The 14,845-nt window shown below is 44.8% G+C and overlaps 1 protein-coding gene across 1 annotated transcript in view; it reads left to right on the forward strand.

Annotated features, from left to right (window-relative positions):
• Positions 1-14,845, forward strand: part of ATM (ATM serine/threonine kinase) — a 237,502-nt gene that overhangs the window by 173,520 nt on the left and 49,137 nt on the right. Inside the window, exons 48-49 of the mRNA XM_069759148.1 lie at positions 6,625-6,744; positions 10,296-10,513. Coding sequence (XP_069615249.1) covers positions 6,625-6,744; positions 10,296-10,513 — 338 coding nt within the window. The remainder of the gene's footprint in view (positions 1-6,624; positions 6,745-10,295; positions 10,514-14,845) is intronic.

The following is a 14,845-nucleotide window of genomic DNA, read 5'->3' on the forward strand; positions in this document are numbered from 1 at the left end:
TTTCGCTCCTCATCCTGAATTCGAGGAGATCATGAACAGAGCAAGCGAGAATCCGACCAGACGTTTTCAGAGGGGAAAACGCCTTGGCATTTTATATCCCTTTTCTCCAGAACTTACCACCAATTGGACTGTTTCTCCCTCGGTGGACCCCCTAGTTTCCAGGCTGTTCACCAACACGGTGCTTCCATTGTCCGGCGGGGCATCTCTGAAGGATTCTAACGATAGAGTCATAGAATCCTTTGCTAAGTCTTCCTTTGAAGCGGCTGCAGCTGCTCTATGCCCAGCCTTTGCTTCCACTTGGGTTTCAAAATCCATATCCAAATGGGCCATACGACTCCGCCGAGGCATCTTGGACGGGGCTCCACCCGAACAGCTGGCGGAACTTGCAAACCAGATTTCTCACGCAGGTGAATACCTGGTCTCCGCTTCTCTGGATGCCGCGTCTTGTGCGGCTCAGGCATCCAGCAATGCCGTTGCCATCCGCCGGACCGTTTGGCTCAAGGCCTGGCAGGCGGACTTGTCTTCCAAAAAGTCCCTTACCGGCCTACCTTTTCAAGGCTCACGTCTCTTTGGTTCAAGGCTGGACCAAGTCATTAAGGACGCCACCGGAGGTACAAGTTCTCTTCTTCCCCAGGCTAAACCTCGCCGCCTTCCTCTTAGACGGCAATTTCGATCCTTTCGGCCTTTTCGTCGTTTTGCGGCGTCAAACTCCTTCTCTCAGCAGCAACAGAGGCCACAGACACACCAAGAGAAGAAGACAGTATCCTTCAGGCCCACTCCTTCCTGGCATCCTCGCTACTACCAGGGTAGATCCTCCAGGTCCAGGACTGGAAGATCCACCTCGGCATGACTCTCGGCAAGTCCCCAGTTCACTTCCCAAACTAGGCGGCTGTCTCCTTTTCTTCAGGGACACATGGATCTCCTCAGTAGAGGACGCTTGCGTCAGAGAAGTTGTATCCTCGGGCTACAAAATAGAGTTCATTTCTCGACCCCGGGATTGTTTCTTCTAATCCCGACCGCCAAAAGACACCTCTCTAATTCCGGGTTTCTTCGCAGCCATCGCTTCTCTCCTCAAAGCCAGGGTGATCGTTCCCGTCCCAGAAAAAGAACGGTTCAAAGGTTTCTATTCAAACCTTTTTGTGGTACCGAAAAAATACGGCAGGGTTCGTCCCATTCTGGATCTCAAATTGCTGAACAGGAGAGTTCGTCTGAATCACTTCAGAATGGAATCCCTTTGTTCAGTAATTGGTTCCATGGAAGCTCAGGAGTTCCTGTGTTCCATAGATATTCAGGACGCCTACCTTCATGTCCCGATATTCCCGGGACATCACCGATTCCTGCGCTTTGCAGTTCTCCAGGATCATTTTTAGTTCGTCGCCCTGCCGTTCGGTCTTGTGTTGTGAATTCTGGTCTTCGGCTCCCTCCGGTGGTTGTAAGTGGCACTTTTGTGAGTTCTGCTCTTGGGATCCCTCCGGTGGTTTTAAGTGGAATGGCTTCTCCTTGGATTTAGCAGTCTGCAGCTGCTTCCACTAATTGTCTATTCTGCTCGGCTATTTAGCCTGGCTCTTTTCTTCAGCTTGTGCCACTTGTCAATGGTTCCTGGTTGGATTCACATCTCTGCTTGGATTTCCCTGATATCCTGACCAGTTCAGTAAAGATAAGTCCTTGCTTTGCTCTTTTCTGTCCACATGTTGTGGACTTCATTGTTCGGTATATTCTATGTTTTTGTCCAGCTTGTCAGTATGGATTTTTTCAGTTAAGCTGGAAGCTCTGGGAAGCAGATTTACCCTCCACACCTTTAGTCAGGTGTGGAGATTTTTGTAAACTCTGTGGTGGATTTTTCTAGTTTTTTATGCTGACCGCACAGTATTCCGTCCTGTCCTATCTATCTAGCTAGACTGGCCTCCTGTGCTACATCCTGGTTTCATTCTACGTATGTCTTTTCCCTCTCCACTCACAGTCATTATTTGTGGGGGGCTATCTATTCTTTGGGGATTTTCTCTGAGGCAAGATAGCTTTCCTGTTTCTATCTTTAGGGGTAGTTAATTCTCAGGCTGTGACGAGGTGTCTAGGGAGTGACAGAAACATCCCACGGCTGCTTCTAGTGTGGTGTTGAGCTTAGGAACTGCGGTCAGTACAGGTACCACCTCCTTCAGAGCTTGTCCCATGTTGCTCCTAAACCACCAGTTCATAACAGTACAAGTGGCCAAAAATGAATTAAATGCATCTCAAAAGAAGGAAAAAGAAATTCTGAGCCGTTTTTTTTTTTTTGCACTCTGTTTTGTCTTTTTTTTCCTCTTGACTTCTGGGTGGTTCAGGATTTTGGCGCTGGCATGGATGTTCAGGGTTTGTTTTCTCGTGTGGATCAACTTGCTGCAAGAGTACAGAGTATTCAAGATTATGTTGTCCAGACTCCGGCTTTGGAGCCTAGAATTCCTACTCCTGACCGCACAGTATTCCGTCCTGTCCTATCTATCTAGCTAGACTGGCCTCCTGTGCTACATCGTGGTTTCATTCTACGTATGTCTTTTCCCTCTCCACTCACAGTCATTATTTGTGGGGGGCTATCTATTCTTTGGGGATTTTCTCTGAGGCAAGATAGCTTTCCTGTTTCTATCTTTAGGGGTAGTTAATTCTCAGGCTGTGACGAGGTGTCTAGGGAGTGACAGAAACATCCCACGGCTGCTTCTAGTGTGGTGTTGAGCTTAGGAACTGCGGTCAGTACAGGTACCACCTCCTTCAGAGCTTGTCCCATGTTGCTCCTAAACCACCAGTTCATAACAGTCTTGCAACCGCTCCCAGGGTCTTTACGAAGATCATGGCGGCGCTGATAGCCATCTTGAGGGTCAGAGGCCTGGTTCTGTTTCCATACCTCGACGACATCCTGATCAAGGCTCCATCCTTTTCTCAGGCTCATGAAAGTCTGTCCATCGTCCTCGACACCCTAGCCCGCTTCGGGTGGCTCGTCAACCGGAAGAAGTCCTGCCTTATTCCTTCTCAGCGCATCATCTTTCTGGGCATGCTCTTCAACACTCTTCAGACCAAGGTCTTCCTACCCGAAGGCAAGAGATCCATCCTTTGTCGGGACGTACGCTTGCTTCAGGGCCCTCAGTCTCTCTCCTTCCCATCGGCCATGAAGGTTTTGGGGAGGATGGTAGCAACATTGGAAGTGATTCCCTTCGCCCAATTTCACTCGCGACCTCTTCAGCAAGCCATCCTGTCTCAATGGAACAGGTCTGTCTTCTCCCTGGACCGCCCGATCCGTCTCTCTCCTCAGGTCAAACGGTCTCTCAACTGGTGGCTCACGTCACCTCTCGTCTCCCAGGGCAGGTCCTTCCTTCCAGGTCACTGGCAAGTGGTGACGACGGACGCCAGCCTGTTCGGCTGGGGTGCAGTGTTTCGCCACCTGACTGTACAGGGCCACTGGTCGACGCAGGAGTCAACTTTACCGATCAATGTCCTCGAGATCCGGGCCATTTTTCTGTCCCTTCGTCACTGGGAAAGGTTTCTCAGGGGCCTTCCAATCCGGATCCAGACAGACAATGCCACGGCTGTGGCTTATGTCAACCATCAGGGGGGACTCGGAGCTCCTTGGCCCTTGCCGAGGTATCCAAGATCCTCCTCTGAGCAGAGGCAACAGTTCTGGTGATATCTGCGGTGCATATCCCCGGCTTGGACAATTGGGCCGCCGACTTCCTCAGCCGCAAGGGCCTCGCGGAAGGGGACGGGTCCTTGCATCAGGAGGTTTTCCATCAGATTTGTCTTCGATGGGGGACTCCAGATGTGGATCTCACGGCGTCCCAAATGAACAGGAAGGTCCCGCAGTTCGTCTCCAGGTCTCGCGATCCTCTTGCCATGAGCGTCGACGCTCTGGCCATTCCTTGGTCACAGTTCGTGCTGCCCTATCTGTTCCCTCCCCTTCCCTTGCTTCCCAAACTGTTAAAAAAGATCAAAGCAGAAGGGGTGCCGGTCATTCTGATCGCCCCAGATTGGCCCAGGAGAGCTTGGTTTGCGGAGATCGTCAACCTTCTCGTGGACGCCCCCTGGCGCCTTCCAGACAGGCCCGATCTGCTGTCTCAGGGCCCGATCTGCCACCCGAATTCTCGGTCGCTCAGTTTAACGGCGTGGCTGTTGAGACCGTGGTTCTGAAAGCGTCGGGCCTTTCGGACCGGGTGATTCACACCATGATCCAGGCTAGGAAGCCTTCATTCTCCAGGATCTACTATCGTACCTGGAAGGCTTACTTCCGTTGGTGCGAGTCCAACTGCGGTTCACCCATGTCCTTTTCCCTGCCTTCCATTTTGGCCTTCCTTCAGGCAGGACTGGATTCGGGCCTTGCTTTTAGTTCCCTAAAGGGCCAGGTTTCCGCGCTCTCTATCCTTTTTCAGAGGACGTTGTCTTCTCGACCACAGGTTAAGACCTTCCTTCAAGGAGTAACCCATGCGGCTCCTCCGTACAGGGCCCCGGTGGATTCTTGGGATTTAAATCTGGTGCTGGAAGTTTTGAGGGGTTCCCCCTTTGAGCCTCATGGGACGTTCCCCTGCCAGGTCTATCTCGGAAGGTGGCCTTTCTTGTGGCCATCACTTCTATTCGCCGCGTGTCCAAGTTGGCGGCCCTTTCTTGCCGACCTCCTTTCTTGGCTTGGTTATCCACCAGGATAAGGTGGTCCTCAGGCCTCCACCTTCCTTCCTTCCTAAGGTGGTTTCCACCTCAACGAGGACATCATTTTACCTTCCTTTTGTCCAGCTCCGACTCACACTCTGGAGCGGTCGTTGAACAAGCTGGACCTTGTCAGGGCAGTGAGGATCTACCTGGCTAGAACGGCCGTTTTCCGGAAGACGGATTCTCTTTTCGTCATTCCTGATGGCACGCGTAGAGGCCTGCCGGCTTCCAAGGTGACTATTGCTCGCTGGATCAGAACGGCAATTTTGGAGGCTTACCGGGTCAAGAACAGAGTGCCCCCTCCTGGGATTAAGGCTCACTCTACCCGGGCAGTCGGCGCCTCCCTGGGCGGTGCATCACAGGACTTCCGCCCTACAGCTTTGCAAAGCGGCAACCTGGTCTTCCATCCACACGTTCGCTCCTCTGACCTGATGGAAGCCTGTTTTTCCCACCCCAGGGACTGCTTTTGGACATCCCATGGTTCCTGTGTCCCCCAATGAGAGGCGATAGAGAACACAGGATTTTTGGTTGCTTACCGTAAAATCTTTCTCGGAGCCTCCATTGGGGGACACAGCACCCTCCCATGTTGTTCTGTTTCTGTTCTCACGTTTACAGTTCTCATGTTTGTGGTTATGTTGTTCAACCTTCCTGTTTTTTCTCCTACTGCTTTCTCACTAACTGAAGTGCTTAATGCCAGTCGGTGTACACTGCAGAACAGGAGCTAACTTTTTTATTTGCATAGTGTCAGCCTCCTAGTGGCAGCAGTATACACCCATGGTTCCTGTGTCCCCCAATGGAGGCTCTGAGAAACAGATTTTACGGTAAGCAACCAAAAATCCTATTTTTAAGGGGGATTTTTTTTTTTTATTTACCCAAAGTGGTGTGAAAGAATTTTGGAAGAGATTTTTTTCCAGCCTTTTGATTTGCCGGTGCCTAGTTTAGAGCTGATTTTATCAAAATCAATTTAAAAAAAGTCACATGCACGTTCTTTTTTTTTTTTTTTTTTTTTTAACTTTTTGTTTTTCAGTACCTCTTTAGAAAAATAAACTATTTAAAACAACTCATAAACAGAAAAGTTGATTTCTCAGGGAATTGAAAAGGAAATGTTTTTGAAGAATTTTAGGAGGAACATTTTGGAGAGCGATCATTTTCTCAGTTTCATCTCCTCTTTAAAGCGTGCCTGATACAAATAAAACCCAAAACATCTGTTAATGTAATGTATAAACCTGGAACAATTTATATGGTGACGTTAAAAGTTTGTTTGTTTCACCTAAAAACGGAAACTACCATTGTCATTTACATGTACTAATGATTTATGAAAAAAAGAATTATTAAGCTAAAACCTTGTTACAGGGATGGCAAGAAAAGTGTTAAAGGGGTTGTCCAGGCACCTTATATAGAGTATGTATCCCTGGGACAGGTCATCAATACTCAGCACCCCCAAAATCGGCTGTTGCTTGCGGTCGGATGTAAACAATGAAAGGAGCAATGTGTAGTGGCTGCTGCTTGGTGCTGAAGAACAGCTCATATTCAGCAGCACTCTGCAGTAGCTGCTGCACGGTGAATTGAGCTCTGCAATGCCGTTCCATTCAGTGTTTATAGCCAGAGCAAATAACAAGTGATCGGTGGGGATAACGGGTGTCAGACCCCCCAGGATCTGATATTAATGACCTAATAATCTTATTTGACCAGACAATTCCTTTAACATCTTGTCGTGTACACCCTTTAGCTTAGTCAGTATTATACCATAGTAATAAAAAAAAAAGCTAAAACGGATTCAATATATTTTTAGATAATTTTGTCTGAAAAATGGGTAACTCTTCAAGTAGAACTTATTGAAAGTACAGTCCCACTGATTATTACTGTCTTTAAGCTTTAGAGTTGACTATTTTTGCTGTTTGTACATGTGGTTTTACATTAACTTTTTTTTATTATTACTATTATTATTATTATTATTTCAAGGTTGAGAATGATTCCAGTCTTCAGCTGATTTATGTTGAATGCTTGAGGTTATGTGGGAACTGGTTGGCAGAAACTTGTCTGGAGAGTCCCACAATCATTATGCAGAATTATCTGGAGAAGGTAGGATTTGCTTGAGTAAGGTCTGTCAGACATCAGGATATAGTCGGAGTTTCGTCAGTTTTTGTTTGATGAGGGGGGAGATGGTCCATCTTCTATCAGACAGCACACATATGGAATCCGAGTGCAGTCCTGATATTTTTCACAGACCTATAGATTTGCATTTCCAATTTTTATCCTATACTCTAATTCAGGGGTCCCCAACTCCAGTCCTCAAGGCCCACCAACAGGTCATGTTTTCAGGATTTCCTTTGCATTGCACAGATGATGCAATTATTACCTGGGCAAGACTAAGGAAATCCTGAAAACATGACATGTTGGTGGGCCTTGAGGACTGGAGTTGGGGACCCCTGCTCTAATTGATGTCAGACATGTCTCTACGATTTTACAAGGACTGTTAGAGCCGTAGAAAAAAATTGGACATGTGAACAGCTCCATAGACAGTCAAAGGTACAAGCGCTATCCGTCAAAAACACAGATGGCGCTTGTATTAGAAAAAAAGATTGTGTTTATGTGTCCTAATTGAAATACTATAATCCCCAGCATTTTCTGAGAGGCATATTATTATTAGGGTATAATCACATATGCCAAAATTGCTGCTGATTTGGGGATGAAAAATTCATAGCAGAACAGAGTAGAAGGTAAATGGATGAGATTTCAATAGATGGAATCCGCATGCTATGGATTGTTAAATCTTCTCTGAGAGTCATCAATCATTGAATTTGTGCCAAAATTGCCAAAATTTGAATAGAAAACTAGAATATTTATTGTTGGAAATACCCAAATTCATTTAATATTTTATGCTATTTATAGGACCAAAATTAAAAATGATGAGTAAAAGGTGGCATGTTTAATCTTTTGGCATAAATTACAACATATTTATGATTACATTTCTGTCATCATAGCTGACTTAAAAAGTCAAAATTGGGCAAAATTCTACATCGATCTGAAAATTCAACAAAGTGCTCTTTTCTAACATTAGGAAGTTAACCAATTAACATACATATAAATTTGCCCTCTAAAAAATGTTGCATTAACTTGCCACATTTCGCACATTGGTCTTAAAATGTTATCTAACATTTGGAAGCAGCAACTTTAATACCATGGTCCCACATTTCATAGATATGGAGAAGAGCTGGAGATTTGGCACAAATTATGGTAGTAATAATAATAATTATTATTATTAATAACTGCCTTCAGCTAAATCTCAAGCAATGGCGACTTGATGGGTTGAACGCTTTGTAGCAAGATCGACCTTGTGCAAGCCTAGATGGGTCCTTTACAGCTGTTATCTTGATTGTATCAAGCCATCAGGTTGCTGATCTTCCTCTTTGCCTTGTTCCTTCTATTCACCGACCATGATGTCCTTCTCCGGTAATTGCTCTCTTCGTATGATGTGTTAAAAGCAGTCAAGTTGTAGCTTGGTGATCCTTTTCAAATTATACATTTTTGAAAAATGTGGGCTTAGGAAGAAAACATCTGCAACAAAGCACAGCGGGGGTGTTCTCGTGTTATTAATTCGCTTTAGTTAGCATGACAATAAGCAAATTAGCAATTGACTTGCTTTTTGTATTTGTTGTTGATTCTCCTGCTATGAGAGCTTTTATCTTACATAGGGTACAGTTTGTTTCCATGGAGCTGAGTGAGCACAGTAGTTACATTCCAGGAGGAGTTAACGCCTAATATCCCAATCGGCTCTCTTCAAGCTCATTGATTTCTATACAGCAGTTCGCTGCTTGGCTCATGACATGCTAATGTTAAAAATCTTGCAAAATAACCACCCCCCACCATCAGTTGCTTCTATGGAAAATAAAAATGCCCCTAACATTTTCAATATCCTTCTAAACAATGAGAAAATCGAGTCCAAATAGCCAATAAAAGTATCAAAATTTTATTTTAACAAGGAAAATTGAAAAGACAAAATCACAAATATGTACAACCTATACAGTACATGGGTATTAAGTTACTGAATGATTTAATCCACAGGTGCAAAATAGGGCCGAAGAAAGGACAGGATAAATATACATGTGTGTGGGGTGCAGCAGCAGGACATGTAATCTACTGCAATGGGCTATAGTATATCACACATACACAACTGTGTCATAGCTGTCCAACTCAGTGTCAATATAATAATCCCCATTCCATGCTGCATAACCTGTAATTAATACATTATCATGTGAAATAGAAAAATGGTTATTTACCCATAACAATGGTTAATCCTGCCTTTGCCTCGGCCACGTACCCCGACGCGCGTTTCACGTTCAATTCACCGCTTCCTCAGGGGGTGTGGATTTTCAATATCCTGTAGTGAAGCATGTGTTGCCTTAGCCTGGTATTTGCAAATTTCTTGCCTTTAAGTTTTGTAAAATTAAACTTTAGAAACTCAAAGCGGCAATTGTTACCTAGTAGGAAATGACAGTGTGGATTCTACAAGGTGATTCACTCGCTACTTCACCAGGAAAAATTGCTGTAACTTCTAAAAGACACTGTCAAGCGTACTGAAATTTGGACTATATGTATACTTTGGTTCATGAGAAGTGAGAGAGCAACGAACCACAGCAACAAAAATATCCTTGTGCCGACTGGCCTCGCCGACTTGTCACCTCGCTGTCTCCACTATGAGATAGACTTGCACACCTCTGTGTGTCGGTAGATTGTGTGGTGCTTGCATTTCACTCCTACCGTATTCTTTCTTCATTTGTTTACAATGTACAGATACAGTTTGGAGAAGCACATTTTCATTGTGAAAACTTATTGGAAACGGAGTCCTTAATCTGGTGCCAAAGTGAATTTCTAAAGAGGTTTGAAGGTCGAAATCCACCGTCCAAACTGTGTATTCTGTCATTGGCGAATAAGCTGGAACGTACAGTAACATTACTGGATAGGCATGATGCCGGACGTCCGAAAATGTCTGAGGAAACAATTCAAGTGGTGAAACAGTGACTTCTGGCATTTCCACGTAAATCGTTGCACAAGCTTCCCCAGGAGACAGGCATGTCATTTTCTACATGTGAACGAGCGGCCAAGAAAGGACGTGATCGCTCGTACAGAGTCACGTCATTCAGGAATTGAAAGGGCCTGATCAAGTAACAGTAACAAACCATGAACATTACAGGCACTCCGAGAGAACATAAAGCGAGAAATTCAGGCTATGACCCCAGACGTTTGCGGAATACATTCAACAATATGGAATGCTGTGTCCAGGCCTGATTGAATGTGAACGCATGGACATTTTCAACACCTACTTTAGAACATCAGTTTCTCATGAACCATCCAAATTTCAGTACGATAGATTGTCTCTTTTAGCAGTTACAGCAATTTTTCAAGGTAAAGTAGTACGTGAATCACCCTGTATTATTGGCTCACGTTGTAAGTCACCTCCTGATTGGAGTAACGTTGCTCCTAGTGCTGTCCATTTTTTTTCACGGACAACATTTGGACCGAAAATACGTTTGTGTGAACTTGACCTAGGAAAGGCGGAGTCCTGAATATATTTTGTCCCCGCATTGTGTAACGATGGCCGGAACCGGTGACCTTGTTTTCTCCCTCTGCAGGCAGTGGAAGTGGCAGAGAGCTACAGCACAGGCAGCTGTGACCGCCTGCAGGAAGGCAGGATGAAGGCCTTTCTGTCATTAGCTCGTTTCTCAGATGCCCAGTATCAGCGAATCGATAATTATATGAAATCTTCCGAATTTGAAAACAAGCAAGCGTTACTGGCAAAGGCAAAGGAAGAAGTGGAATTAATGAGACATCACAAGGTCGAGACTAACAGGTGGATAAACAACAATACATTTCATTATCTCTAGGTCACCTATGAAGTGATATTAGATTGTGTTTGTTTTAAAAAATATTTGTAAAGGTTGGATAAACCCTTTTAAAAATGACCGCACTGCCCATTTGAGGCTTGTATTTCTACTATATATTTTGTGGCATCTGTTCACAAAATAATTTAATTGACAACCAGGCGACCACAATGTTGTTACTCATCTCGTACCAGTATAGATTCATCCATACATTACATGACTGCTAGTCAATTATTGTGAGATCAGGAATAATAAAAAAAAAGCTAAGACGTTATGGCCGCCACAGGATATGAATTTCCACAATCCTGGATAAAACTTACTATCTAACTCGTTTCAAAGGCATTACAACCATCTTGTCTTTGGCTTGAAGAAGACCGTTTGCCTTCGAAACGCGTTGCCTAATAAAAGTTTTATCCTAAATACCTTCCTTTGGAAATTCATATCCTGTGGCACCTATAATCCTATAAAGTATACAATAAAGTAAGCCCTAGCGACTACAGAGCAACCAGGATAAACTCTTGAGAAAGCTAGAGCTGACCGCTCGGACCTAGCTCCCTAAAAGGCTGTCGAGTGTATCACGAACCGCCTAAGGAACCAAGGGAGAGTGCAGCGAAATAAAGAAACCCCAGCAGTACGCTTATCTAGCTGTCCATATGAAAGTGGTAGCTAATACCAGACCTCTATGGAGGAGTATATTATAGAGTTTTCTACTAGGAAACAGCTACATTTCTCTTTTACCTTTTTCTACTTACGATGCATCTGCATTTACAGTGTGTGAAATGCACTTTGTTCAGTGCAGCGGGGAGGATTTTACTGATGTTTGTAAAATACTGTCAGAATGCCTCATAAAGTGTGTGTATACACATATTGTAGATATAATACCAAACAAAAATTTGGACATGTCATGTAATGGTTTTCTTTGTTGTTCTTGGAATGTGCACATTGTAGATTCAGACTGAAGGCAGCAAAACCACAAATGAACACACATGCAAAGTGCGATACAAACAAAAATATGTGTTACAACTTAGATTCCTCTAGGTACCTCATTTTTGTTCTGATTACAACACCCCCTTGTCAGTCTCAAACGGCTTCATCAGATCATGACCTGGAATGGTTTCCAATGAACAGGTATGCCTTATTGGGAATTAATTTGTGCAATCGCCAGCTTTCAGAAAGTTTCTGCTGAGGCAGTGCTGATACACAGCTCCATACAGTGTTGAGCCCTATTCCGCATCTGTTACAAGCCAGAATATGGCAAGAAGCCACTCAACTAAGTAAACCGAAACCATTGTCCATTGTTGCTTTAAAACCCGAAGGTCAATCATTCTGTAAAACTTGCTAGATCCTTGAAGGTATCTGTCACAGGGGTATTGGGTAGACTAAAGCTGATTACCCGGGCCCCTGCGATATCCCTCAGACTAGGGAAAACCCTGTCTGTCCCTCTCCCAGAATTTACACTGATGGTGTGCTTGTCTGGGCCGCCAGGCCTGACCCTAACTCCTGTTTCAGCCCTATGCTGAAATCTCCACCCGCCACCCAGTGATAAGACCACACACCAACCTACACAGAAAGTACAGACAGGGAAAACTGAAAACGCACCACGCGCAGACACACAGGAAAACACTATAATGTGCACAGGGCAAAAATAAACACAAATATAGGAAGGAGAAATATGACAAAGGATAATACACCACCAGATACGATACTTCAACTCCTAGACCACCACTCCAGACCGAGATCACCAGGCACAAGACACAAGCTATAATCGGCGACGCCCAAAGTCCAGAATGACTATTTAAAGGCCACGGGTGTGACCCAGCCTCCAACCAGATTAACCCTGGATAACCTGGATAAAATCTAGCCGGCGCCACTGAGCGTATAGTGGACAAATGTGGAACTACCGCTGTCTGTCGGACGCCCTAGTGTGAATAGCGTCCGACATGACAGTATCCTCAAGTGCCATCATGAAAAGCACCAATTTCTATGAAAAAACTAGCACTCTTGAGGACCGCCCTTGTAAGGGAAGACTAAAGGTACCTTCACACTAAACGATATCGCTAGCGATCCGTGACGTTGCAGCGTCCTGGCTAGCGATATCGTTCAGTTTGACACGCAGCAGCAATTAGAATCCTGCTGTGATGTCGTTGGTCGGGGCTAGAAGGCCAGAACTTTATTTGGTCGCTGGCTCTCCCGCTGACATCGCTGAATCGGCGTGTGTGACACCGATTCAGCGATGTATTCGCTGGTAACCAGGGTAAACATCGGGTTACTAAGCGCAGGGCCGCGCTTAGTAACCCGATGTTTACCCTGGTTACCATCCTAAAAGTAAAAAAACAAACGCTTCATACTTACCTTCCGCTGTCTGTCCTCGGTGCTGTGCTTTCCTGCAGTCACTGTGAGCACAGCAGCCGGAAAGCAGAGCGGTGACGTCACCGCTCTGCTTTCCGGCCACTGTGCTCACAGCCAGTACAGAGAAGCACAGCACCGGGGACAGACAGCGGAAGGTAAGTATGAAGCGTTTGTTTTTTTTACTTTTAGGATGGTAACCAGGGTAAACATCGGCTTACTAAGCGCGGCCCTGGGCTTAGTAACCCGATGTTTACCCTGGTTACCGGCATCGTTGGTCGCTGGAGAGCGGTCTGTGTGACAGCTCTCCAGCGACCAAACAGCGACGCTGCAGCGATCCGTATCGTTGTCTGGATCCCTGCAGCGTCGTTTAGTGTGAAGGTACCTTAAGAATTATTGCTGCTGCAGAGGATAAGTTCATCAGAGTTACCAGCCTCAGAAAATGCTAATTTTACCACACCTTGGATAACAACCCTGAAAAGTGATGCCTAGACATCAGGTAGTAGTCACATCTGAAAAATAAGAGTACATAGGAGTCTGTGAGAAGCAGGCTTTTATGGCCGAATTGCCTCAAAGAAGCTACTGCTGAAGACAGCAAAGAAAGAGACAAGTCTTGCTTGGGCCAAGGAGCACATGGACATTAGATCAGGAAAAATCTGAGGTCTGATAAGTCAAAATTTGCAATTTGTGATACAATCCATCATGTCTGTGAGACTCCAAAATGGTGATTAGATGACTTTTACTTGTATGGTGCCCACCATGAAGCATGAAGGAGAAGAGGTGATGGTGTGCGGCTGTTTGCTGGGAACACTGGCTGTAATTTTTATTCCATATTCAAGGTATAGTACCCGGCATGGCTACAAAAGCATTCTGCAGTGATATGCCATCCCATCTGGTTTGTGTTGCGATTGGACAATTGCACAAAACACTTCCAGACAATGTAAGGACTGTGTGTCCAAGAAAGGGTGGGATGGAGGCCGCGTCGGGTGACTCTGCCTCCACAACAGCCCAACTCTCAATCCAGCTGAGATGGTTTTGATGAGTAGGACCACAGAGTGAAGGAAAGCAGCCAGCAAGGTGCCTCTGGGAACTCCTTCTGTTTAACAAATATTTCTTTACTATTGTTTCCATGTGTGTTCATTTGTGGTGCTGGTGCCTTCAGTCGGAATCTACAATGTACGCATAGCTTATAAGAACAAGGAAAACTGTTTCAGAAATAGATGGGTCCAAACTTTTGACTGGTGCTGGTACAGTATGTGCTCCCTACTCCAGCACTGGCTGTGATCTGTGGTATATAGTAGGATAGAACTTGGATGTCGTACAAGTGCAGAAAAGGTGTCAGATTCCAGGTGGGACCACGGAGCGAAGTATAATTGTTCAGTTCATTAATACTCGTATCCCGGGTATTGCTATACTACATGTAATTCAGCTAAGTGGGGGCTCCTGGTAGTGGGATACTTGGAAGCAGAACAATACTTTAGATATATGCAAATTTATCTTATTTTCAAAAGGAGTAATATATTCAACTTCTAAGGTTGTGATATGGAGAATCCAACCCGGCAAAGATCTTCACAGTTGATTTGGAAAATTATTTTGATTAAAGTTTTCAATTAAAAAAGATATGTAAAGATAAAATATAAAAGGCGTCTACGGGACACATATGAATGTGGGATGGGGATCTGAACTGTTGCATTGGGGTGCAGTATTTAAATGTTAAAGTTCTGCACATGCCCGGACCAAAGAATGTTGATATCAGTAATAAGGAAACAATTCATAGGCCAAAAATTAATCAACTATTAGTTTTCAAGGATAATTCGGTCGCAGGAGACTTGGAGGCGTCTCTTTTCTGTGAGTACATCTTATCTATAGAACAGCGTCTTACAGAACATTTATACAATATAGCCTTGGCTTCTTTTAGCTGGTATATAGCTGGCCTATGAGAATTAATATATAAC

Source organism: Ranitomeya imitator, chromosome 3 (genome assembly GCF_032444005.1).
Source record: "Ranitomeya imitator isolate aRanImi1 chromosome 3, aRanImi1.pri, whole genome shotgun sequence".
NCBI lineage: Eukaryota > Metazoa > Chordata > Amphibia > Anura > Dendrobatidae > Ranitomeya > Ranitomeya imitator.